The sequence below is a fragment of the Salvelinus sp. IW2-2015 genome, linkage group LG4p (assembly GCF_002910315.2).
Source record: "Salvelinus sp. IW2-2015 linkage group LG4p, ASM291031v2, whole genome shotgun sequence".
In the NCBI taxonomy this organism is placed as follows: domain Eukaryota; kingdom Metazoa; phylum Chordata; class Actinopteri; order Salmoniformes; family Salmonidae; genus Salvelinus; species Salvelinus sp. IW2-2015.
Window position 1 is genome coordinate 14,934,356 of NC_036841.1, and position 26,173 is coordinate 14,960,528.

Here is a 26,173-nt window from a genome sequence, read left to right on the forward strand (position 1 = left end):
AAAGGCACATGACAGCCTGCTTGGAGTTTACCAGAAGGCACCTAAAGTACTTTCAGACCATGAGAAACAAGATTCTCTGGTCTGAAGAGACAAAGATTGAACTCTTTGAGACTTGAGGCTGTAATTGCTGCCTGCCAAAGGTGCTTCAACAAAGTACAGAGTGAAGGGTCTAAATACTTAGGTAAATGTGGTGTTGAAGTTATTTCATTTGCAAAAATGTCAAACCTGTTTTTGCTTTGTCATTATTGGGAATTGTGTGTAGATGAGGGGGAAAAAATGACTTAATCAATTTTAGAACAAGGCTGTAACGCAACAATGGAAAAAGTTAAGGGGTCTGAACACTTTCCGAACGCACTGTAACTCAGTAAAATCTTTGAAATTGTTGCATTTTATATTTTTGGTCAGTATATGTCTGTCACAGAACAAATGAAGATGTTTGAGGTAAGGTAGCTTCGGACACCCACGTTTTGACGAGATATGAAACGGCTTTGCTAGACTAGAGGTAAATAGTTAAACGGTCTCCTGTCCTTCATCTGCCCAGAGGTGATGGAACTGGGCAGGGGAAAGCAAATTCTTGGTAGGCATCCATGAGCCAGCATTTGAATCTCTTTTACCTATTATGTATTGTCACAGTTAGATCAGTGCAAATTGAGGAGAGGACGCCACTTAACACATTCCTTCTGAATCCTAACACCCAGATGATATTACTGACCTGGCTAATTTCTGCAGCCCTGTTAAGATAGATGGGACATATACTTTGTTACATAAACACAGAGGAGTTATGCCACTTTGTCCTGTGAAACCTTGAGGCAATAAGGCACCCCTCGGACCTAACTGCTCTTCTCCCTCCCCTGCCTCTTCATTTCTAATTGAGAAGCCTGCATATATGGAAATTTGTTGAGTTAACATCATAGGTGATTCCGTAATATATTTTCACACTTGATATAAATGCGAGGAGACAAGTTCAACTAAATCAGGAGCACATGATGGGGCACGTGATGCGAGAGTGCGCTGGGTTCATAACATCTGTGTGTGACCTCAGACATCTGAGTCACTGACAGGTCTGTTCCAAAAATACCCTGTTAGATGTATCTGACACACAGGCACAGTCAGCAGTGCTCCTATACAGTGATAAACACACTGCTTGATGACTAATCAAATACAAGGATGTTTTGGAACCTTAAAAAAACACACTCAGTTTTAAGAATAGACTACGCTACCATTTGCTTTTGAGATGAAATATTTATTTTTCAAATTGAGGATCTTATGAGTTCAAGCTATAAGAATACCATGATAAGAATATTTTAGAATGAACCGGACACTTTCATCCCAACCATAAATTCTGTGTTTTATGGTATAAATTAATAGCATGGTGAAAAACAAGAGAACCCCATGTCAAATAACAATATAAAAAGGGTATTATCATTTTTTACAAAGATTACAGCAGGTAAAATACATTAATAAAACAATGGCCACTACACATAAAAAGCACACAAGTTTGACGTCTAAGTGCACTTATGGACTTCAAATGTCTAACTGCATAAATATATACGTTTGTTTCCTTTTGATGCAATCTATACAATGTGAACATGACATTTCCAAAAGCAGAAGGATAGTATTTCTGAGATAACATTGCTGTTGATCTGATGCCCAATGATATAACATGTGACACATGTCTGCTCTCATGTCATGATTCTGAAATCATATATCACATATAATCGCTAGTAGCTTATGTGTGCCTGTCTTAATGCTACTTCCACAGGAGTCCTGAGCTTTCTGGAAGAAGCTTGTGTGGATCTACTTTGACAGAATAAGTGCCTGACTTGACAAGTGTTCTTTACTTTACTTGTTAGTGTGAAAATGAAAGGGTAAAAAGCATAACAACTGGGTCATTGTCTGATTTTCTGTGAGACAAAATACCTGGAAACCAAACTTGTCTTGGAGACAGGTAAAAGCATCAAAGAGTTGTTGCCTGATGTAGCTTTATTTGCTAGACATTTCTACTGCTTCACCATGCCTGATCCTTTGACTTTGAGATCTTCAATGTGTATCTTCCTTCCTTCAGGTTTTGGGTTTGCTTTGTCCCTGAGGGGGAAAATGAGAAAGCAGACATAAATCATTCATCCATCAACCCACATTTCAATAAACCATTGATCAACTGTAGTATAATACTTGACACTTCAATCATAACCAAAATGTTCACTGATGTAGCATCCAGAAATGGTTTGTTTTGGTTTACGGCCACTCCTCCTCGAGCGGATCTGTCCTACGTGTCATATGACCTATGACACATGATGACTGACCTACGTCCCTGGTCGGTGCCGGTGGCGGCAGTGAGGGCTGCCCGGTGCACCACCTTAGGCTTGGGAGCCTCCAGACTGGACTTGGGGGCAAATGGTCGGAATTTAGACACCTCTTGCTGCCACTCTTCGTCAAAGGACTGCGCCTCGGCTATGAGGGGAAAGGGCAGAGGTTAGGGGTCAGGAACAGTTTAGGTATCACTCTGTGGGATGCTGTGATTAACCTGGCAAGGGGCAGTTCCTTGGAATTTGAATACCTTATTTTCTCTGAGATAGGAACATAACTGAATGTCTCAGACTATATAAACCCCAAACAGAGCTGGGATAGAATTTACTATCAGAGGATTCTCCTATGTCTTTGTTTATGACTATTCATCGAACACTGATAACCTATATGCCTTAAAATAATCATCAAAGCATCATAAAAAACACTTCATAAATTGGTAACACTTTAATTAAAGACCGCAAGTATTATGTGTTATTGTTATAAGCATGTATGCACCTTTGTGATGTTTTATTATAAGGCTTATAATATGTTATGTCTCTTTATGTAGGACATTTTCAACAGACTCAAGTAACGATCATTATGAGATGATAAGACATAAGGGGGTGACACATTCTTACCTCATGTCTTACAGTGCATTAGAACCACATCATAATGCATATTACCTGCAGGGTTAAAGTAAAGTATTACCCTTTGGGTTTTTTTTGGGATGCTGACCCCCTTACACTACAACTGACTTACATTCATCCAGATTCTGGAAGTCCTGGTTGAGCTCCCGTTCCCCTGTCTTCTTGTTGTGTTTTTTCTCCAGCACGTGTCCTCGGTCCTGGATGTGGTGTCCAATGGACATCTTCTCCAGACCACTCTCTGAGTCCTTCAGGGACTGCCGAGTCTCCTTAATCTAGACACGGGGACAGCCAATCAGAATGAGTTACCAAAGAGGCGATGGACAATAATGACTGAGAAAGCCAGCATCAGGAAACTCTTGCTGTGTCAGACATTCAGTGGAAGTCGAAAGTTTACATACACCTCAGCCAAATACATTTAAACTCAGTTTCACAATTCCTGACATTTAATCCTAGTAAAAATTCCCTGTTTTAGGTCAGTTAGGATCACCACTTTATTTTAAGAATGTGAAATATCAGAATAATAGTAGAGAGAATGATTTATTTCAGCTTTTATTTCTTTCATCACATTCCCAGTGGGTCAGAAGTTTACAAACACTCAATTAGTATTTGGTAGCATTGCCTTTGAATTGTTTAACTTGTGTCAAACGTTTCTGGTAGCCTTCCACAAGCTTCCCACAATAAGTTGGGTGAATTTTAGCCCATTCCTCCTGACAGCTTGTGTAACTGAGTCAGGTTTGTAGGCCTCCTTGCTCACACACGCTTTTTCAACTCTGCCCACAAATTTTCTATGGGATTGAGGTCAGGGCTTTGTGATGGCCACTCCAATACCTTGACTTTGCTGTCCTTAAGCCATTTTGCCACAACTTTGGAAGTATGCTTGAGGTCATTGTCCATTTGGAAGACCTATTTGCGACCAAGCTTTAACTTCCTGACTGATGTCTTGAGATGTTGCTTCAATATATCCACATAATTGTCCTGCCTCATGATGCCATCTATTTTGTGAAGTGCACCAGTCCCTCCTGCAGCAAAGCACCTCCACAACATGATGCTGCCACCCCTGTGCTTAACGGTTGGGATGGTGTTCTTCGGCTTTCAAGCCTCCCCCTTTTTCCTCCAAACATAACGATGGTCATTATGGCCAAACAGTTCTATTTTTGTTTTATCAGACCAGAGGACATTTCTCCAAAAAGTACGATCTTTGTCCCCATGTGCAGTTGCAAACCGTAATCTGGCTTTTTTATGTCGGTTTTGGAGCAGTGGCTTCTTCCTTGTTGAGCGGCCTTTCAGGTTATGTCGATGTTTTACTGTGGATATAGATCATTTTGTACCCGTTTCCTCCAGCATCTTCACAAAGTCCTTTGCTGTTGTTCTGGGATTGATTTGCACTTCTCGCATCAAAGTACGTTCATCTCTAGGAGACAGAACGCGTCTCCTTCCTGAGCAGTATGACGGCTGCGTGGTCCCATGGTGTTTATACTTGCATACTATTGTTTGTACAGATGAACGTGGTACCTTCAGGCGTTTGGAAATTGCTCCCAAGGATGAACCAGACTTGTGGAGGTCTACAATTTCATAGATTTTAGGTGGATGAAAAAGAATCTCCCAAAACCCTATACACTGATTATGAACACCTGTTCTTTCCATGACATAGACTGAGCAGGTGAATCCAGGTGAAAGTTATGATCCATTATTGATGTCACTTGTTAAATCCACTTCAATCAGTGTAGATGAAGGGGAGGAGGCAGGTTTAATAATGATGTTTAAGCCTTGAGAAAATTGAGACACGGATTGTGGTATGTGTGCCATTCAGAGGGTGAATGTGAAAGACAAAAGATTTAAGTGCCTTTGAACGGGGTATGTTAGTAGGTGCCAGGCGCATCAGTTTTAATGTTCCAAGAACTGCAATGCTGCTGCTTTTCACACTCAACAGTTTCCCTTTGTGTATCAAGAATGGTCCACCACCCAAAGGACATCCACAACTTGACAACTGTGGGAACCATTGGAGTCTACAAGATGCTGGCCCATGTTGACTCCATGCCCCYACGAAAGGGCATCTGCTAAATGACTAAAATGTCAAATGTTTTACATACAGATACATACTTATATTACTGTCAACAAATGTATAACTTGTCCAGTTTTTTATAAACAAAAAAATATTTGTTACATTTGCTTGTGTAAAACCTAGCAGTACTAGTTATTTCTCTGAGAGAAATATAAAGCATTTTGCTAAAAAAATTGATTTGTCTCTAAAATGAAACCATCAAGTGATAGTTTAAACAAATATTGTGCATGTCTGTCATTGAACATCCCCATGCCATGATTAGATAGAGAAAAAAATACACCAATCTCTTTCATAATTTCTTTAAACAATAAAAGCTAATAAATGGATATACAGTAATCCCTCGTTTATCGCGGGGGTTACGTTCCGAAAATGACCCGCGATAAGTGAAATCCGCGAAATAGAAAACTTTTTTTTTTTTTACAATTAGCAACTATTACATGTATACAAATACAGTGACTCACGTGTAGGCCGTTTCGTCGACATTATGGGTTTAGGAGATGTTCGAAATTACAAGATAATTTGGCCAACTTAATGTAAATTTGCCAAGCTGTTTTATGTACGTACACATAACTGCACGAGACGACAAAATGATAGCACAATTCGTAGCATGTTTTGATACAAGAAGCGGGAGTGAGTTTTTAGCGAATCAGAATGCAGAGCACAATGCACCAAAAAAAAAAAAAAAATGCATTATGAAAATCCGCGAAATAGCGAATCCGCGATAAGTGAACCGCGAAGTGGCGAGGGATCACTGTATAGCGTTTTGGAATTAAACTCTTCTTATACTCTCTATATTACTCTGAGTGCTTGCTGTTCTCGTAAACAACTTCCTCCTTAGTGTTCAGTGCAGTATCAGCTTGGAGAGCCCTCCCCCAGCCCCTCAGCAGTATCTCTGGCCATACTTGAGTGTACATACCCCGCCGGGGGCGCGCCGTGTCTGGGAGGAGGCCTGGAACACTTTGGGGGGTTCGTCTCCAACCTTGGAATAGGTCATCACTGAGGAAGAGCTGAATGAGTGGGCGTTGGTGTTGCCGTTCGAGTCTGTGGACAGGTTCTCCTGGAAAACAACCCACACACAGATTGACGTGAGTATAAAGCCATGTAGAACCCACATGCTAAAACACTGATGAACAAAGTCTGTCATAAAAATATAATTAATTAATTCATACTATTACCCTTCTAGTAATTCTATTTGTATGGGCTGTGTGGGGTCTGAGAAGAGACACAACGTGACTCACAAAGTTTCTGTGCATGTCCTCCATCCTGTTCCTCACGCCGAACATCATGCTGTCCAACATACTGAATGGATTCTTCGACTCCATGTCCTGCAGAGGGAACAAGAACAATGGGCCATTCAAAACTAACTTTATGGTCCATACCACCATTACAACAGACATCCATATACCATACAATATAAAATCTCCCTCCACGCTGTACCATCATAGGGGCAAAACTTCCACTAGTCTAATTTCCACTTATTTTCCCATTGACATCAATGCATGACTGGGTGAATGCTTGACTTAAGCTAAAGTAAGGATTTACACCATAGCGCATTAGCTTAACAATTATAATCATAATCTAGTTTGTTAAAATCTATTTAGAAATGTAGGCTAACTTCACTCATCACTATATTGGACATCTTTCATCAATCAGAGATACACGGAGAGTGATTCCTTTGTCCGCCTGGAGCGTGGACACATTCTGACGTCATCAGAGTGTGCAGCTGAACACTGTATGCTGTCATTTTTTACTAAAACATAACCAATACTCGTTAAATATATAGTACCAGTCAAAAGTTTGGACATACCTACTCATTCAAGGGTTTTTCTTTCTTTCTTTTTTACTATTTTCTACAGTGTAGAATAGTGATGACATCAAAACTATAAAATAACACAAATGAAATCATGTAGTAACCAAAAAAAAGTGTTGAACAAATCAAAATATATTTTATATTCTTCAATGTAGCCACCCTTTGCCTTGATGACAGCTTTGCACACTCTTGGCATTCTCTCAACCAGCTTCATGTGGAATGCTTTTTCAACGGTCTAGAAGGATTTCCCACGTGACCTGTTTCAAGACACTAGGCGTATAACGCGAGTCACGACTTCACAGGAGAGCCATTTGAAAGTTTGTTATTTTGATCAAAATGCGTTTTTTGGCAGAAAGGCCTTCTGGAACGTGAACTTTCATGTGCCTTAATAACAAACTTATATGTCTGTAAAAATGAATAAAAATTTTAAATGACGAGCCTTATTGGTTAAGACACAGAAAAAGCGAGCAACCTTCACACAAGTCATGATTGGCTGAGATGAGTGGGCTGGACATGCCGAGAGAGGAGTTCGGATTGCTCTGCCATATAGAAGGCTTCTGTCTATTGGAGCTGGTCAGTCTGTGTTGGCAATCCTGTCGAACGCTGTTTTTTAGTTTTTTTAAGGTTGCTCTCCACTTTCTGGAGGATCGAGTTTTGAAATCAGTGGAATTAGAGTATGATAGCTAAAGAGATGGAGAAAACACCGGTCTCCGGATTACATCTTCAAACTAAGGGCAACTGTGGCATGGCATCCGTGACAGGGAAACGCATCCATCATGCATGATGATGTATACAGGTAAGATAGCTAGCTACATTTTCAGATATTACACAAAAGTGGTTTCCTTTCAAGCTAAAAGTGTACTGTTAGCTAGCTAGCTAACGTTAGCTGGCTGGCTCTCTAGCTAACGTTACGTGTATGACGTTATTATTCGTATCCCAGAGCCGTTTGCTTTGCTAGTTAGAGCCTAATGTTAGCTAGCTAACATTGAACCTGGTTGGTTAGCTCCCAGCAGATTCGTGCAGGGTAGTAACAACATGATTTGGCACTATGTTCATTGTTGTTTAACTAGCTAACGTTAGCTGGCTGGCTCGTTAGCTAACGTTACGTGTGTGATCTTACATGTTGTTTACCTAGCTAGCTAGCTACATGTCTTAAGCTAAAGTGTACTTTTAGCTAGCTAGCGTTAGCTGGCTGGCTCCCTAGCTAACGTTACGTGTATGACATTATTACACCCGTTGAATATGGCCGGTGTCAGTAAACTTTGGCAAAAAAGCGTAATGAAATTGTTGCCAGCAGAGCTGGTTAGGCTGTTTCCGTGTTATCCAGAGGTAAACAAATCTTCGGCCAGAACGTTAGGTGTGCGCTCTGAACGCTCCGAGAGCTAAACGAMATGGGTGGGGCTAAAGCTTAAGAGGGTGTGAACGATGCTGAATGGGTGTAGACAAAAAGCTCTAGATACCAAAACATTCAAAGACCATTTCCTCAAAAGTGAGTTAACAAATGTATCAACTTTCAAAGCAGAATTACTTTCCCATTGTTCCTCAAAAATGCAGTGTATGATATACCATGTTGTAGCTCTGAGTCTCTACTTTTATCCAATGTAAAAAAGACAATTTTACATTTTGCTACATAAGACCAAATCCAGGTGGTGAGTTACATATGTTGAGCACTTGTTTGCTGCTTTTCCTTCACTCTGCGGTCCAACTCATCCCAAAACATCTCAATTGGGTTGAGGTCGGGTGATTGTGGAGGCCAGCTCATCTGATGCAGCACTCCATCACTCTCCTCCTTGGTCAAATAGCCCTTACACAGCCTGGAGGTGTGTTTTGGGTCATTGTCCTGTTGAAAAACAAATGATAGTCCCACTAAGCGCAAACCAGATGGGATGGCGTATCGCTGCAGAATTCTGTGGTAGCCATTCTGGTTAAGTGTGCCTTGAATTCTAAATAAATCACAGACAGTGTCACCAGCAAAGCACCCCCACACCATCACACCTCCTCCTCCATGCTTCATGGTGGGAACCACATATGTGGAGATCTGTTCACCTACTCTGCATCTCCATCTCAGTGGATAGATATGCTTTAGTAACGTGCATTAGTTGGGCATATGCAACCTTTGTGATTTGGAAAAAAACATCACAACTGCAAAAATCACACTGATAAGTTAGAGTAGCTTTAGGCTGCGTCCGTTAGGGCACCCTATCCCCTTTATAGTGCATAACTTTTTACCAGGGCTAATAGGGCTTTAAATCAACATCCTGTGCATGTCATTGGGTAGAGCTCTTTGACTGTTTTACAATACTCGACCCAACCACATGATCCTAGTCTCTCTTGTAGTGGAGTGTAAGTTACAGTAACTAACCACAGGCCTCCTAGGACTGCTAGAGTGAGCTAAAGCGCTAGGCTGAGCCACCATGGGTACCAGCCAGCCAGCAGAGTTGATCTGGCCCGCTGTGGGTGCCAGCTGGTGTAATATTTGACCCAACACCATCAACAGGAGGGATCAACCAGCTCGTAAAACAACCAGGCCGTGTGTGCATGACCACACGCACACTGATACTGGTAGATACAATCGCACGCACACACTCGTAGCCTAGTAAGCCTACACATACACTTGGTATGGGGTAAACGCATGCATACTCTCACATCTTACCAATTTGGCATGGCACATGTGCACTGTGAATGTGGCCTTTGCTCAGATTCACAGTATATCAAATCAAATGTATTTATAAAGCCCTTCTTACATCAGCTAATATCTCAAAGTGCTGTACAGAAACCCAGCCTAAAACCCCAAACAGCAAGCAATGCAGGTGTAGAAGCACGGTGGCTAGGAAAAACTCCCTAGAAAGGCCAGAACCTAGGAAGAAACCTAGAGAGGAACKAGGCTATGAGGAGGGGCCAGTCCTCTTCTGGCTGTGCCGGGTGGAGATTATAACAGAACATGGCCAAGATGTTCAAATGTTCGTAGATGACCAGCAGGGTCAAATAATAATAATATAACAAATATTACGGTATTACGATAACTTCAGCTAGATTCAAACTTGCTGTGTGTGTCTATAAATATATAGTGTAGGTGAGGAGGGTTAGTACTTGCCAATGGTCAGTTTAAGGCTGAAACAAGGAATGGTGCTGCATTATAGCATTTGAGTAGTCTGCCGTACTAACCGTGCTATCAACACAGCCAAAAGGCAAAAGCGACTGGCTTATCGTCTGAAAAGCAGTACAATACAGAATGAACATAGAGTGAAGAGCAGCAGCAACACAGACATAAGCACACACATATACACACACACGCACAAAGAAGCCTGAGAAAGCAAAGCACCACTGAGGCAGGCAGGCTCATATACAAAATAGTGTCCGTCTTTACACATCTATTCAGTTTGTTCTCAGAATGTAGTCTATAGTCTCTTTAGCTTTGTTTTCTTGTTATATTACACTGTGAATCTGAACCTTAGCCCTTCCCACATTTCCATGGGGCCTAGAACCTGCTGAATGTGCAAATTGGGAGAAAGACTATTTCAGTCCGAGCCGCTGCTCCCCTGACTCTCTAGTCCAGGGTGTTTATAACCCCTGGAGGCCTGGGCAGGCATCCCAAACATCCCAACCCAAGCCAGGGGCACCGTATGTGGACACAGACACCAGAGAGAGGGAGAGAGGTTGGGCTGGTGGCTGGAGCTCAGCCTGGAGGGTGTTGAGAGAGCTATGCTCTCCATGTAATTGGGACCCGTTGCCATGGATTACAGGGGGTTTAACACTGAAAACATATCCTCGTTCTGAAAAAACCCAACGGGTGGGCAGATGGGTGGGGGGGGCGGAGAGTCTGGGTCTATCTCGGCTGCTCGCTCAGCTCTTTTCCAAAGGTCAGGGTGATGTAAAACGCTCCTCGCTGCCCCTGATAGGCCTGTACGTAGCACGGCGGGCCAATTATATCTCTGATTAGCATGTATAAACTAAGAAATGCCCGTTACACTCCCACGTCAGGCATATTTTTGATGGCCGCAGAGGTTGATCGTGCAAAATGTAAAGCATTGACTCGGAGGGGCTTTAACACATTATTTTGGGGGCGGCTGTGCTACTGCTCGGTTTTTTTAAACTCATAGTCCCCTTTCCCCCCTCCCAGCCTGTCATGACATCTCGTCTTACTCTATTCCCCCCTCTCGCTGGTTAAAGTGGAGCTATGAGTCAGACTGAGGCCAGGGCATAGGGCTTTTATTTCAGCTCTCAGGGATTGGAGGGATATGCGAGCTGTGAAGGCATGGGTTCGAGGAACTGTTATAAACCACTGGGGAGGCTAAAGATGCCATCCTAATAAAAAATAAAAAACTGGTCAGCAGATTGATGATACAGAGAGTAGGCGTAACTTTAGCGACAAAGTGCCCATTTCCTTTTATAAATCAAAACACATGATAAAGTTTTTTTTATTATGACAGATATATAAAAAGCTGAGATTTATTCTTGGCTTTAATTAAAGCAGTGAAATTAAATTAACCAAAATATACAGTGGGGAGAACAAGTATTTGATACACTGCCGATTTTGCAGGTTTTCCAACTTACAAAGCATGTAGAGGTCTGTAATTTTTATCATAGGTACACTTCAACTGTGAGAGCCGGAATTCTTACTGGTTGGTAGGTGATCAAATACTTATGTCATGCAATAAAATGCAAATTAATTACTTAAAAATCATACAATGTGATTTTTTGGATTTTTGTTTTAGATTCCGTCTCTCACAGTTGAAGTGTACCTATGATAAAAATTACAGACCTCTACATGCTTTGTAAGTAGGAAAACCTTCAAAATCGGCAGTGTATCAAATACTTGTTCTCCCCACTGTAACAATTTGATATTTTCTTTAATGAGCAATAAAATAAAGTGAAGCGAAATAAAACCAACTCCTCTGAATCCAAGGTATCTTATGAAAGATGATATTAACTAAGCAAGTAGTTGAGTGTGATGGAAGGGAATGTGATATTCCCAAACAGCCAAACAACCTTTGAGAGAGAAGACGGAACATATTCACAGGCTGGGGGGGATCGAATGCTCAGCAAACCGGCAAAAGAAACAGCAGCTTTACTTCAACGATGCTGTGAATGTGTGGTCATGTGTGTGTGTGTGTGTACGTGCGTGAATGCGTCCGTGCGTGTGCTGATGTGTGTGTGCTCCTGTGTGCACGTATCTGATATAGGGTGCGGATTCACTAAAGCATGTGTGATACTTGAGATCGGTAGCGGAGCAATAACATCTTTCATAGCTGCTAACCCTTCTGCAGTGGGTGCCAGAGCACGCTTGCCAAGCAGATGGAAGAGCAAAAGGAACAACTCAAAACAACATCCACCCAGGGCCGGATTAATGCAGGGGCTTACCGGTGCTGAAACCACTGGGCCCAGGCCAGTGGACGGGAAAAAAATATATATATATATAATACAAAAATTACAAACAAATATTATATATACTGTATACAGTGCCTTCGGAAAATATTCGGAACCCATGACTTTTTCCACAGTTACATTACAGCCTTATTCTAAAATTGATTCAACCATTTCCCCCCTCATCAATCTACACACAATGGCAAAGAATCCATAATGGCAAAGAAAAAAATGTTTAAGAAATTGTTGCTAATTTATTTTTAAAAATAAAATAATTTTAAATATTACATTTACATAAGTATTCAGACCCTTTACTCAGCACCTTTGGCAGCGATTACAGCATTGAGTCTTGAGCTTGGCACTCCCATTCTTCTCTGCAGATCCTCTCAAGCTCTGTCAGGTTGGATGGGGAGGGTAGCTGCACAGATATTTTCAGGTCTCTCCCGAGATGTTCGATCGGGTTCAAGTCCAGGCTCTGGCTGGGCCACTCAAGGACATTCAGACTCCTGTGTTGTCTTGGCTGTGTGCTTCGGGCGTAGTCTTGTTGGAAGGTGAACCGTCGCCCCAGTCTGAGGTCCTGAGCGCTCTGGAGCAGGTTTTCATCAAGGATCTCTCTGTACTTCGTTCATCTTTGCCACGATCCTGACTAGTCTCCCAGTCCCTGTCGCTGAAAAACATCCCCACAGCATGATGCTGCCACCACCATGCTTCAACGTAGGGATAGTGCCAGGTTTCCTCCAGATGTGACGCTTGGCATTCAGGCCAGAGAGTTCAATCTTGGTTTCACCAGACCAGAGAATCTTGTTTCTCATGGTCTGAGAGTCTTTAGGCGCCTTTTGGCAAACTCCAAGCTGGCTGTCATGTGTCTTTAACTGAAGATTGGCTTCCGTCTCCCCCGATTGCTTAGTTTGGCTGGGCGGCCTGCTCTAGGAATTCTTGGTGGTTCCTTCTTCCATTTAAGAATGATGGAGGCCACTGGGTTCTTGGGGACCTTCAATGCTACAGACATTTTTTGGTACCCTTCCCCAGATCTGTGCCTCAACACAATCCTGTCTCAGAGCTCTACGGACAATTCCTTCGACCACATGGCTTGGTTTTTTCTCTGACATGCACTGTCAACTGCGGGACCTTATATAGACAGTTGTGTGCCTTTCCAAATCATATCCAATCAAATTAATTTACCACAGATGGCCTCCAATCAAGTTGTAGAAACATCTCAAGGATGATCAACGGAAGCAGGATGCACCGGAGCTCAATTTTGAGTCTAATAGCAAAGGGTCTGAATACTTATGTCAATAAGGTATTTCTAAAAACCTGTTTTCGCTTTGTCATTATGGGGTATTGTGTGTAGATTGATGAGGAAAAACATTTATTTGATTCATTTTAGAATAAGGCTGTAACGTAACAAAATGTGGAAAAAGTCAAGGTGTCTGAATACTTTCCGAATGCACTGTATACTTTGCATCCCTCATTTACTCAAGTGTTTCCATTATTTTGGCAGTTACAGGTATGCCTACAGTTGGGAAGACCACAGTTTGGGCAGCATGCACGCCAAATATACAGCTTGTTGCATTGTGGCTATAGACATATACTCCGTAGAAGGGTTTTGTAACCTCTTACCCTGGCAATTTGACTGTTAATCTCATGGGTACACTAGCAATGGATGCCAGTTCTGACTTGAATGCGAACTGCCATCTATGGATTATATTTCTATGGATGGTTGCAGCTGTTGCTTTGCCTTTCGCAGATTTTAAAATACAATCGCAGGAAAAATGTACAGTTTGGAAAGAAATTCCTACTGCTGAAAAGAGAAAACTAATCAGTCTGTAGAACCAATAGAAACTATTTTATATTTAAAAAAAGCAAAGTCCCAGGGGCCATTGATTTCTTAATCTGGCCCTGCATCCACCAGTAGCTTTTGAAAGATCCCTACAACAGCGCACTGCTACAGAACTAGCCACCGCTGTGCACAGTGCACCACACGCTCTTACCAACAACACCTTCGACTGTGAGCTAGCTAGCTACAGTAGCGCTCTTTAAAGCGCTCTAAAACAGTGTCTGCCTCCCAAATGGCACCCTATTCCCAATGTAGTGCTCTACTAATGACCTGTGTAGTGCACTACTTTAGGGAATAGGGGGCCATTTGGAAAGTACAGAGTCTCTCTGTGCTGTACTCAACAAGAGGCCACTCGGCGTGCTTGCCTCTGAGGAGAGAGGAGAGGACTAATAAAAAGTTACAGGGTCGCGAGCAGAAAGATAGAGCTGAGGCTGGTGTCCGTTGAAAGTAATTACCAGGGATAAATATACTGGGCACACGGGGAGGGGTGCAGGATTAGTGAAAGGACACAGGGACTAAGTTTAGCACCTCAGGGCTTCTAAAGCAGGGCAGCTGCCTGGTCATCATGAGACCTTTATACTGGGAGAGAAGGTGTCTTTAGGGGAAATGGGAGCAAAGGCCCATTAGACAGATCTCGGTCATGATCATTAGGCACCAAACGGAAGAAAACGGACTGAAAAAGGGAGAGACAGCTTGAACTTGTCCAATAAGAAAATTTGCAGAATCTGTTGCAAAACGTTTTAGAACATTTTCATGTCCTAATGAATATGACCATTAGACCATCGACCAATCCTCAAAAAGGGCTTTAGTTTTTGAGCAGTGGTGGTCGGTGCCGTTTAAGGTTGCAAAGGGAGGGTATATTACTGGAAACTTTCTAAGTTTACCAGTATACTACCAGAATTTTAGTATCATTCAAGAATTTTATCTAATGTATCACAAGTTATCTAGTGGCCATTTTGGGCCCTCCCGATTTTTACAGGTGTCTAATTATCTCTTGCTCTCTTTCTGGTCTTATCACATGTACATATAAACATATATATAAACATTAATATAAACCATCAACTGAGTTCATATTATTGGTGTTAATGAGGGTTTCAGCCTGAAATATCCCTTGTATTTGTTTTTTTATTTTTTATTTTATCAGTATGCATTGGTTGGCAATGTTTTCTATCAAATTGGTGGCAGCAGTTGTGAAAAAAAGTTAATATTGGAAGAGTTGCAGAGATATTTGAAAATAATGCCATTGTTGATTAGATGTTTTTTCATTAATTAGGATATTTTCTCTTGAACCATATGGTCTATTTACTAAAAACTCATGGACAATATGGACACAGAAAAAAATGAATACTATATGATTTTTAAACAAGTTATTCAAGTATAATTGACTAAAGTTACAATAGATTGCCATAGATTTTCTGTTAATGACCAAAATTACTGAAAATTACGGTAACTTTGGTAAACTACGGCTCGCTTTGCAACCCTAGTGCCGTTTAAGATTAGGGAGATTTTTTTTTTTATGAGCATGGCCTTATTTATATTATAATATAAATAATTACTATAATATTCATACGAGTCATTCATATGAATAGCCTACTACATGATACTGAAATTTGCCCTATACCCATCACAAAGTTGCTACAACCTAGCCTAAAAATGTAAGTTTATAACGTAGTTGCAAAGGTTTGAGAGACAAATTTGAGTAATCAAGGTGACAAACAGTGATGCATTCAATACCGCCTTGCACACTCTTGCCTGCATCTAGCTGATCTGGGGTGTGTAATCATTAGTCCAAACAGTTGCACCTCCTGAGGTGCTGACCGGTTGCACCCTCTATAACCACTGTGATTATTATTTGACCCGGCTGGTCATCTATGAATGTTTGAACATCTTGAAGAACAATCTGGCCACCCCTCAGAGCCTTTCTCTCTAGGTTTCTTCCTTGATTCCAACCTTTCTAGGGTGTTTTTCCTATCCACCACGTGCTTCTACATCTGCATTGCTTGCTCTCTAGGGTTTTAGGCTTGGTTTTTGAATAAGCACTTTGTGACAACTGCTGATGTAAAAAGGGCTTCATAAATACATTTGATTGATTGATTCTGTTTTGCAAATAAAACAAGAGTTTCTATTGGAGAAATTTAGGTAGGTCCCTCCCTGTTTTGTTCTGTTTGCTTCCATTTAAGAATTGTTTTGCAACAGAATTGAATACACCTTTAATCACTCGCACACGCAGTTCACTTTTATAGCAGCAACACACAGCATCACTTGCTCTCACGATTTCTCCTTCACTTGTGAACTCCAGTGCACAACAAAACAGCTGTCTGTGACAAGGCGCAAAAACCTCTCCAAGACAAACATTTATACCATAACCGCTACACAGCCTACATTGTTGTCACCATATTAATGCTATTGTCGCCTCCCGAGTGGCGCAGTGGTCTAAGGAACTACATCGTAGTGCTAGCTGTGCCACTAGAGATTCTGGGTTCGAGCCCAGGCTCTGTCGCAGCCGGCCGCGACCGGGAGACCCATGGGGCGGCGCACAATTGGCCCAGCGTCATTAGGGAGGGTTTGGCCGGCAGGGATATCCTTGTCTCATCATGCACTAGCGACTCCTGTGGCGGGCCGGGCGCAGTGCACGCTGACACGGTCGCCGGGTGTACGGTGTTTCCTCCGACACATTGGTGCGGCTGGCTTCCGGGTTGGATGGGCATTGTGTCAAGAAGCAGTGTGGCTTGGTTGGGTTGCGTTTCGGTTGGGTTGCTCTCGACCTTCGCTTCCGTAAAAATACATTTTATTTTATTAATTCTATTGTCAACAAACTAGAAATAATGTGTTAGTAAACCCACTATCCAATCCATGTGTACAATCAGGCAGTAGTGTACAGCAAGCAGATTAGCAGTTACACCAGCGGGCCCTGTTGACAATACATCAATAAAACAGAAAGCTTACCTTGACTTGGAAGAGTTGCAGTGTTGGATAGCCTTAGCCAGCTAGCTAACATAAATAGCATTCCACTCTGTTCGTTTGAGTCAGGTTGTTGAGTAGGCTAAATTAGCTGCATTAGCTAAGTGAAAGGTAAACTAAGAATAAGAAAAAGTACAATGAAATATAACTCTGCTGCTTCTCCTTCATTTTTGATGAAGTTAATTTGTTCAAAACTGTTCAACTATTATCTTTCTCACCCCGAGTCAACTACTCACCACACTCTATATACTGCATTGCTAGCTAGCTGTAGCTTATGCTTTCATTACCAAATGTGTAATCTGATCCTTTGATTGGCTGGACAACATGTCAGTTCATACTTCAAGAGCTCTGATAGGTTGGAGGACGTACTCCGGAAGTCATTATAATCATTAGGTCTATAGAAGGGGGTGAGAACCATGAGCCTCCTAGGTATTGTATTGAAGTCAATGTACCCAGAGGAGGACGGAAAATAGCCGTCCTCCGACTACACCATCGTGCTATCCTCTAGAAGGTCTACATTGAGGCCAATGTAGACCTTCATTACAAAACAGTGTGCTTTAAATCAGTTATTTGGTGACGTGAATATATTTAGTATAGTTTTATCTAAAAATGATAACTTAAATGTAACTATTTTTTCCCCCTGAAATTCACAGAGTAGGATGGTCCTCCCCGTCCTGCTCTGAGGAGCCTCCAATGTACCCCTACTCGATGTAAAACAACACAACCATGTTTTGTCACATCTCTTATCTCTCCCATGTCTGAAATGTGTAAAAATATTTTACTTCAAATGTGGTTAAATTGATAGATATTCTAACACACCCCCTAAACTAAAAAAAATTAGAATATGCCTGGCTGGAGGGGGGAAGGGCCACATAAGCTTATGTAACCCAATATTGCAAGCTCTGATATTGAGAAGATTTTGAATACAAGTAGTCAGTTGTCTGCACTACATACACAGACAGCATTAGTATATCCTAATTAACATCTTGGAAATATAGACCTGTAAATACAGAGATACAATAGAAGGAATGTATTCACACCCCTTCACTTCTTTCCACATTTTGTTGTGTTACAGCTTGAATTAAAAACGTATTAAATATAGATGTTTTTGTCACTGCCCTACACACAATACCCCATAATGTCAAAGTGGAATAATGTTTTTCGAAATAAGTTCAGGAGTAAACATTTGCTTAACCAGTCACATAAGTTGCATGAACTACCTCAAAGACCAGGGAGGTTTTCCAATGCCTTGCAAAGAAGGTACCTATTGGTAGATGGGTAAAAATGTAAAAAGCAGACATTGAATATCCCTTTGAGAATGGCGAAATTATTAATTCCACTTTGGATGGTGTATCAAGACACGCAGTCACTACAAAGATACAGGCATCCTTCCTAACTCAGTTGCCAGAGAGGAAGGAAACTGCTCAGGGATTTCACCAGGAGGCCAATGACTTTAAAACTGTTTAATGGATGTGATAGAAGAAAACTGAGGATGGATCAACAACATTGTAGTTACTCCACAATACTAACCTAATTGAAAGAGTGAAAAGAATGAAGCCTGTACAGAGTAAAAAATATTCCAAAACATGCATTCTGTTTGCAACAAGGCACTAAAGTAATACTACAAAAACATGTGGCAAAGAAATTAAGTGTCATGTTAGGGGCAAATCCAATAAAACACATTACGGAGTACCACTCTCCATATTTTCAAGCATAGTGGTGGCTGCATCATGTTATCAGTATGCTTGTAATCGTTAAGGACTGGGGAGTTTTTCAGGATAAAAACTAAACAGAATGGAGCTATGCACAGGCAAAATCCTAGAGGAAAACCTGGTTCAGTCTGCTTTCCACCAGACACTGGGAAATTAATTCACCTTTCAGCAGGACAATAACCTAAAACACAAGGCCAAATCTACACTGGATTGCTTACCAAGAAGACAGTGAATGTTCCTGAGTGGCCAAGTTACAGTTCTGACTTAAATCTGCTTGAAAATCTATGGCAAGACTTGAAAATAGTTATCTAGCCATTGCTACAATTTGCAACAACCAATTTGACAGAGCTTGAATAATTTTGAAAAGAATAATGGTCAAATATTGTACAATCCATGTGTGCAAAGCTCTTAGAGACTTACACAGAAATGCTCACAGCAGTAATCACTGCCAAAGGTGATTCTAACATGTATTGACTTCAGGGTGTGAATACTTATGTAAATTAGATATTTCTGTATTTCATTTTCAATAAATGTGCAAATATTACTAAAACATGTTTTCACTTTGTCATTATGGGGCAGTGTGTAGATTTGTGAGAGAAAACAACAAATATATCTAATCAATTTTGAATTCAGTCTGTAACGCAACAAAATATGGAATAAGTAAAAGGGTATGAATTCTTTCTGAAGGCACAGTATGAATATTTATGATTTTTGCTAGCTGATTAATAGACAACTTTGCTGTCATTCAGTGCTGCATAGTCCTGCCTGACAGAAATGCATACACTAACACGTTTATGTTGTAGCTATTGTAATCTCATCGGCTCTAAGAAAAACAATTGGGCTCAGACACTGAAAACTCTCATTGTGGATTTTATTTGTTCAGCCCCTACTCTTGCAATACAACCTGACACTCATTGACAAGAAATTCCATCAACTTAGTGGGCCTTCACATGACATAGGAATGGCAGCTCTCCAATGTCAAGGCCTTCCCAAATCTCCCAGTCTGCCCTGGAGTCGCCATACATGTTGACATGGTGACATTATAGGTATGGGGAGGATGTAACCACATATGATGACAAGCTCATAAGGCAGGTGTTCCCCACATTGAACCAACACAACCTGACACTCATTGACGAGAAATGCCATCAACTTACTGGGCTTTCACATATGATAGGATTTGCACCTCTTCAATGTCAATGCCATCCTGAATCTCCCAGTCCTCGATAGGTCCACTCCACAAACAGTCCTCCCCTCTGGCAGTTACTACAGACAGAGACACCATAGAATTGGACTGTCACATGTCAGTAGGCCGTTCAATAGCCAAAATGCCACCTGGAAAGTGCTGCCGTGCATTGCCATCATATGTACCTATTTTGCGATGGCTGGCTAGCCCATGTCATACCGGAACTGGACTTGCATGTAAAGAATAAGCTTTCATGTTGGGGTGACTCATGCATTGGTCTGGGAAACTGTGCAGTAATCCCAACATCCCTTTAAGGATATATGCCATCTAGGGCAAACAAGAGGCCCCTTAGGATGGTCAAACTGAAACAAAGATGCTATATGTCAGGGCTGCCCAACCCTCTTCCTGCAGATCTACCGTCCTGTGGGTTATGCTATATGTCAGGGCTGCCCAACCCTCTTCCTGCAGATCTACTGTCCTGTGGGTTCAGTCTAACCCTAATTTAACACACCTGATTCTACTAAATAGCTGCTCAACAAGACCTTAACTAGCTGAATCAGATATGCTAAATTAGGGTTGGACTGAAAACCTACAGGACAGTAGATCTCCAGGAAGAGGGTTGGGCAGCCCTGCTGTATGTGATTGTGTATGGTGGCTGGGGATTGACTGTGAGATAGTGGTCTTTGTGCACCATGCTTGACCAGTGCCACCTCCTCTGCAAACCCTTTACAGTCCATCAAAGCCCAGGGATCATCTTTAAATGTACAGTGTGTGTGTGGAGCTGTGCTACGTCCATCATAACACTTCTTCCTGAGGTCGCCATCACTGGTTCTGTCACCCTCATCTCCCCCTGGTCCTGCCCCAGACTGTATTCACAGCCAACTACCCACAGTCAATATCGTCCAAATTATCATCCTACCCGACTTCCAGAAGAATATTACGGAATTTGTAGGACGTGAACTGCAGGATTTGTGACAAATTAAAAACTAAATTAAGCATTGGAAAGGTCTATGGGCAGGTCTGTATGTGACAGCCCTTTCACAGACTCTCCTTCACAACCCGACAACTAACCATTTCACTACTGAAGTATCCCCAGAATCATTCAGGCTGAGATAACATTCCAATGAGTCAAAGGGTCTCATTGGCTTCAGGGTTGGGTCAGTCAAAGTCAGTCAATGAGTCAAAGTCAGTCAATTCAGGAAGTGATTTGAATTAAAAATTCTAAACTGTAAAATGTTAAAACTTTTTACATGAATAGCTTTTCCTTTTCAGTTTGTTGAGAAGTCATTGAAAATTGATGCCCTTTTTTCAATAATTGAATTGGAATTTCAGTTTACTTTCTTGAATTGACCGCCTTCAATTCAAATTGAGCCCAACCCTGGTTGGCATGCAAGCTGCACCTCCTGAGAGTCTGCACCCAACTGTTGTAGAATTGGAAACTGATCACCACACAGCCCCAATATCCTGCCCGTCATACAGGAAGGATAGCTTGCCTAGAATGGCCAGTTACCTATGCAAGCTGGTCAGGCCTCAGAACTACAACCACTATTGGCTACTTTGTCTCCTCACCCTGTTAGGACACACTCATGTCCTGGTCACCTCAAAGACTTTGAATCAACCATGCACACTTAGTTTCAGTGGGGAAAGAGGGAAAAGGTTAGCGCTGTACATATACGCTACTAGAGTGACTGAATGTTGTATTACAGGTTGCTTTCCTGTTACGCTACTATGTGCTTGTGTCGTCAAAGGTTTGTTATTATATTTTTCAGAATTGCTCATTGTAAGTGTGTGAATGAGATTGAAACATGAACACACATTGAAAAGCTATTTGGATCTGGTATTCAAACAACAGAGGCAGTGGCAGTGCCACCCATAGTCCTAGATATGCCAAGATGAAACCTTTTTAAAGACAGAATAACACATTCAATCCAAAATTAACAAGGGCAAATTATATGCAGGCGAAGGTGTTTGAATGTAATCATGGATATTGGATTCCGAATAAAATGGATTTACACCAAATCAGTCTTTATGGGCATGAGTGTTGTATACAATTATGGAAAAAAATCGAATCTAATTCCGATGTCGGAGCCCACTTGCTTTACTTAGAGCAGATTACACTAGCCACAACATCAAAAAACATGTGTAACTGTATGTACTTTTGTACATCACTAAATGAGAGCACATTTGACATGGAAAGTTAGAATTTAAGCACGTAGCAAAAAGTAAAGCTTACATTCATCATAAATATTTATAGCTGACATTTCCGCCTATTGTATCTCTGTGTTTACGGGTTTATATTACCAAGATGCATTACGATATCCTAATGCTGTTTGTTTGTGTATGTATGTAGACCAGACAACTGACTGCTTGTATTTTAAAATGTTGCGATATCAGAGCTTGCAATATTGGGTTACATGAGCTTATGCGGCCCATTCCCCCTACAGCCAGGCATTATTCTGTACTTTTTGAATTTAGGGGGTGTGTCAAAATATCTATAAATTTAACCACTTTTGCAAAAAATATTTGGACACAACTATCCATTTCATAAATGGGAGACATTAGGGATGTGAAAAAACATGGTTGTGCTTTGTTCTACCTCGGGTAGGGGTATCTAAAAAAATGTGGTGGCCTTCCCACCAGCCTACATGGTCTATTTGCCTTCTGATAGAAAATGCATCTAACTGCATTGCAAAGCTGAGCTAATAGGCTAGTGTTTAAATGTAATGAAACTATAATTCAGTATTGTTCAAATTTACAGAGAAAATTAACCACACACTGAATCCTAACTTTGCACATGCTTAACTTTGCAATCATGCATTAATGTCAATGGATGATTTGCACAAAAACGTTATGCTCAAGGATCTCAAGTCAGGATTCAGGCCTATGAGAAAACAGAACTAGATTGTGATAAACTCATAACCAATGCTGTCGTGAGAAACGTGTACAGTGTGTCCTTCCTGATTTGCTGCATGTAACCATGGGCCAAACAGCTATGAAAACAAACATGTCTGTTTTGACTTGTCTTTTCAACAGCTTGGGCAGCAGGGTCCTCAAGAGGGCCATTGGTGTGTTTGAGTGAGAAAGCAGTGTGTCAGTGGAACAATGCTCTAAATATACCCTCCTCAGGCCAAAGATAGCAGGCCAGAGAGGCGAGGGGGTTGCCCTTCTACAACCCACCACACTCTCCAGTGCCCCAGCAAAGCAGCAGCAGAGGTTCAATAATTATGCACTTCAGCATCGCTGGCCTGACCTGGCAGCAGGGGGGATCCGGTTACACGTCCATGGCCATTTTCCATCACGACCCCAGTAAACCTAAGCCCTTTTCTTTTTTCTCTCTTTCGGCTGGTCAGCGTTCTTGTTTGTTTGAATGCTGGACGCTGAAATGAGGGGGGTGGGTGGAGGGGGGCGAGTTGTGGTGCAGGTGTTTGGGTTCCTTCACTCACTGACATAGATTAAGAGGACAGTATGTACGCCAGTACCAGGAACTGACCAACTCCTGGGCCAAGGATATGATTTCACACCTTCACCAAGAGAGTACGAGTGAATGGGGAGAATCTACAATGTACTGGGAGGTATGGTCGCCAGTTTCTGTTTCTCAAGCCAAGAGAACATAGCCTGGTCCCAGATCTGTTTGTGCAGACAAATGTTTGGAATGATAAGGAGTTGACATGATAGAACAGATAAGGAGAACAAATCCAAAGGGAAATGCTCTCCAAGTAAGAAGACCAGCTTAATGATAGGGTATAAACTAGAGGCACTGAAGCAGTCACCTGTTTGAGATTCAAACCAACAACCCTCTCCTGACCTGACATATCCTGGTCAGGATCTGTATGTGCTTTAGCCAATATCGATACTCCCAGGCTACTTGTGTCATGCACATTGAGCATAGGAAATGCACTTTACAAATGTATTATTATTATTATTATTATTATTATGTGTGGGACCTAACCTGGTTCACCATAACAACACATTGGCCCTAGTTACCCTACCCCAGTCAGTGTGTCATAGTCAAAGCAGCAGTCCTCACCCTGTGGTCCTCCCGTGGCACCATGCTAGTGTTGAGTTGGCCCCCGGATACGTGGCCCCTGTACCGCCCGCCAGTCAGACTGGGCATGAAGTCCCGACCGAAGGGCTCTGAGAAACTCCGCATCATCTGTTGTACACGGGTATTGTGTGCTTGGAATGGATCCCTGTGGAGAAGACAAAGAAAAGAGAGGGAATTAGCCTCAACGTTCCCAGAGATGCCGGTTCTGTAATTCTTTGCAGAATTGATGACTGCGCTGATGAGTGAAAAACAAATGGTCCTACCTTGACGAGCTGTGTATTGGAATAAGGGAAAGGGTAGGGAGACAAAGGAGGGAAGGAAACTTCTTAACACCAGGCATTCACCATTTCATAATTTACTGTCTGTCATACAACCAAATTCACAATTAATATGAGTAGGCGTAGTTATATTAGTTATCAATTAGTGGAACACCTCCACAAACACTTCAATGAAGGAGGCAGTGTTGCTCCGCCTTATTTCTTAGGTCAAATCAGTGATCGGCATTTTTATTTCTGTGTGAAAATAGTACAAATAGTCATAGCTAGATGTGGGGTGGATGGGGGGCGTTCGGGGACAACCGGAAGGTTTTGGGTGTTCGGAGCGGCTTCACTTCTGTGTAGAATGTATGTTTTAAAAAAGAAAATTCTAATAATAAAAATAGTAATAGCAAGAACATGCAACTGGGCATTGCAAGGGGAGGGCTGGTTTGTGGACTGAAGATGGGGGTTGTAAGGTGACATTTATCAGATTTTATTGCAGGCCTAAGATATGACAAGGATCTAGGCCAGGTGTTTAATAGATATTTCATTCTCTCACTTATCCTGGGGAATGGGTCACAGCATCTATTCACCAATGAAAAACATGAAGCAATGTTTTGCTGACACCGGTATGCCTTGAGTAGTAAGTACCATGCTATTACTGTAGCCTACATGTTAACCAGTAGCTATTGACACACATCAAACATCGACTTCGGTGTGCCTTAGTTGTCATTTAAATTATTTAGAATATGACTCTATATATACACATGGGGCATAAGTCTCCAAGGTGCAGGGCAGAGTACAGGCAGGTAGCCATGCAGCAAGTGATAGCTGTTCAGCAGTCTGATGGCCTGGAGATATAACCAGTTTTTCAGTCTGGAACTGCTTATATAAGGAATTTGGCTATGCTGATAACAAAGCATTGGAATTGGGCACACAATTTCCCCATAATAATATCTTCAACCTATTGATTGTGAATGCAGCTCTTAAAATATAACATTATAGATAATAGCCTACATAGTGTCATTGTAGACACGGGGTGGGTAGCATACAGTCGCTCTTGTCTATTTTCTGAGACAATGTGTCATGTTCAAAGTGGTGTTGACTTTTGACTGGTATTTAAAATAAACATTATTTTTCGAGAAAAATCTTCAGACAGTCGAATGAATGAGTGGCAGAATAGAATAATTATACTACTTACGACAAGAAAGGGTCCTCGTCAAATTCCCTGAGAAGACTGTTAAACATTTCCACGGGTGTTGGACGGGGAAAGTGAAGTATGAAATATCTATTTTCTGTCTCCTGCTATGAAGCGGCTCCTACGACCCGGTGTGTGAACGTGACAGCCCCCCGCGCTCGGTGTCAATGAAGTTACCATCGAAACTTGCTACATTTTAGAACGTTGAGTTGATGAACAAACAGCCACATGACCTCTGACGAACCCTCCGATTGGCTGGCTATTCAAAGCTCGAGCAGGATCTATCAGAACAACGCCACGTTGTCGGTAGCTGTGGTGACAACGGAGCTCGCTCTATAAAAACAATATTCGAAGTTTTGCCTTAACTATTTTACCAGCGTGTGTCACAAGACCATAACGTTCTAAATGTTCTTGAAAAGCTGTCAGTGCTATTATATGATACAATATCAGTACTTGTTGCATTTACAACTTGTGTAAATGCTATCATGAACTGATTTTAGCCAGAGTACGGCTGGGGATTGACTACATTGTTTGAATGGAATGTTAGCATATTGMCAGTTATTGAAAATTGTATAATGGAATAATCCCTCTCTAAGATTGTCTAGCAAGCTAACACACATACAGTGCTGATACATTCTCCACATTCATTATTTTACACAATCTTATCACTGGCAAACTATAACGTTATTGATAATAGCCTACACTACTGACTCATTGTAGACAAGGGGTGAGTACAGTCGTAATTGTCCTTTATCTTTATCCTTTATATGTGTAATGTTCAAAGTGGTGTTGACTTTTGACTGATATTTAA

General features: G+C 41.6%; 1 protein-coding gene across 1 annotated transcript; it reads right to left on the bottom strand.

The window, feature by feature from the left end:
* Window positions 1–1,400: 1,400 nt before the first annotated feature.
* mlf1 (myeloid leukemia factor 1) lies at window positions 1,401–25,546 on the bottom strand. Its single transcript, XM_023982618.2, has 7 exons — window positions 25,366–25,546; window positions 23,890–24,052; window positions 6,234–6,320; window positions 5,912–6,052; window positions 3,046–3,205; window positions 2,304–2,451; window positions 1,401–2,085 (listed from the first exon to the last, which is right to left on the bottom strand). The coding sequence occupies exons 1-7, from the start codon at window positions 25,410–25,412 to the stop codon at window positions 2,001–2,003; spliced, it is 831 nt and encodes a 276-aa protein (XP_023838386.1). The 5' UTR covers window positions 25,413–25,546; the 3' UTR covers window positions 1,401–2,000.
* Between the last annotated feature and the right edge of the window lie 627 nt (window positions 25,547–26,173).

Coding starts and splice junctions, on each gene's coding strand:
- mlf1 (XM_023982618.2), bottom strand. CDS start 25,412: ATGTTTAACAGTCTTCTCAGGGAATTTGACGAGGACCCTTTCTTGTC. Junction 6,321..23,889: donor TGCCACGGGAGGACCACAGG/GTGAGGACTGCT, acceptor TTCCCTCTGCAG/GACATGGAGTCGAAGAATCC. Junction 2,086..2,303: donor GGCACCGACCAGGGACGTAG/GTCAGTCATCAT, acceptor TTTCCCCCTCAG/GGACAAAGCAAACCCAAAAC.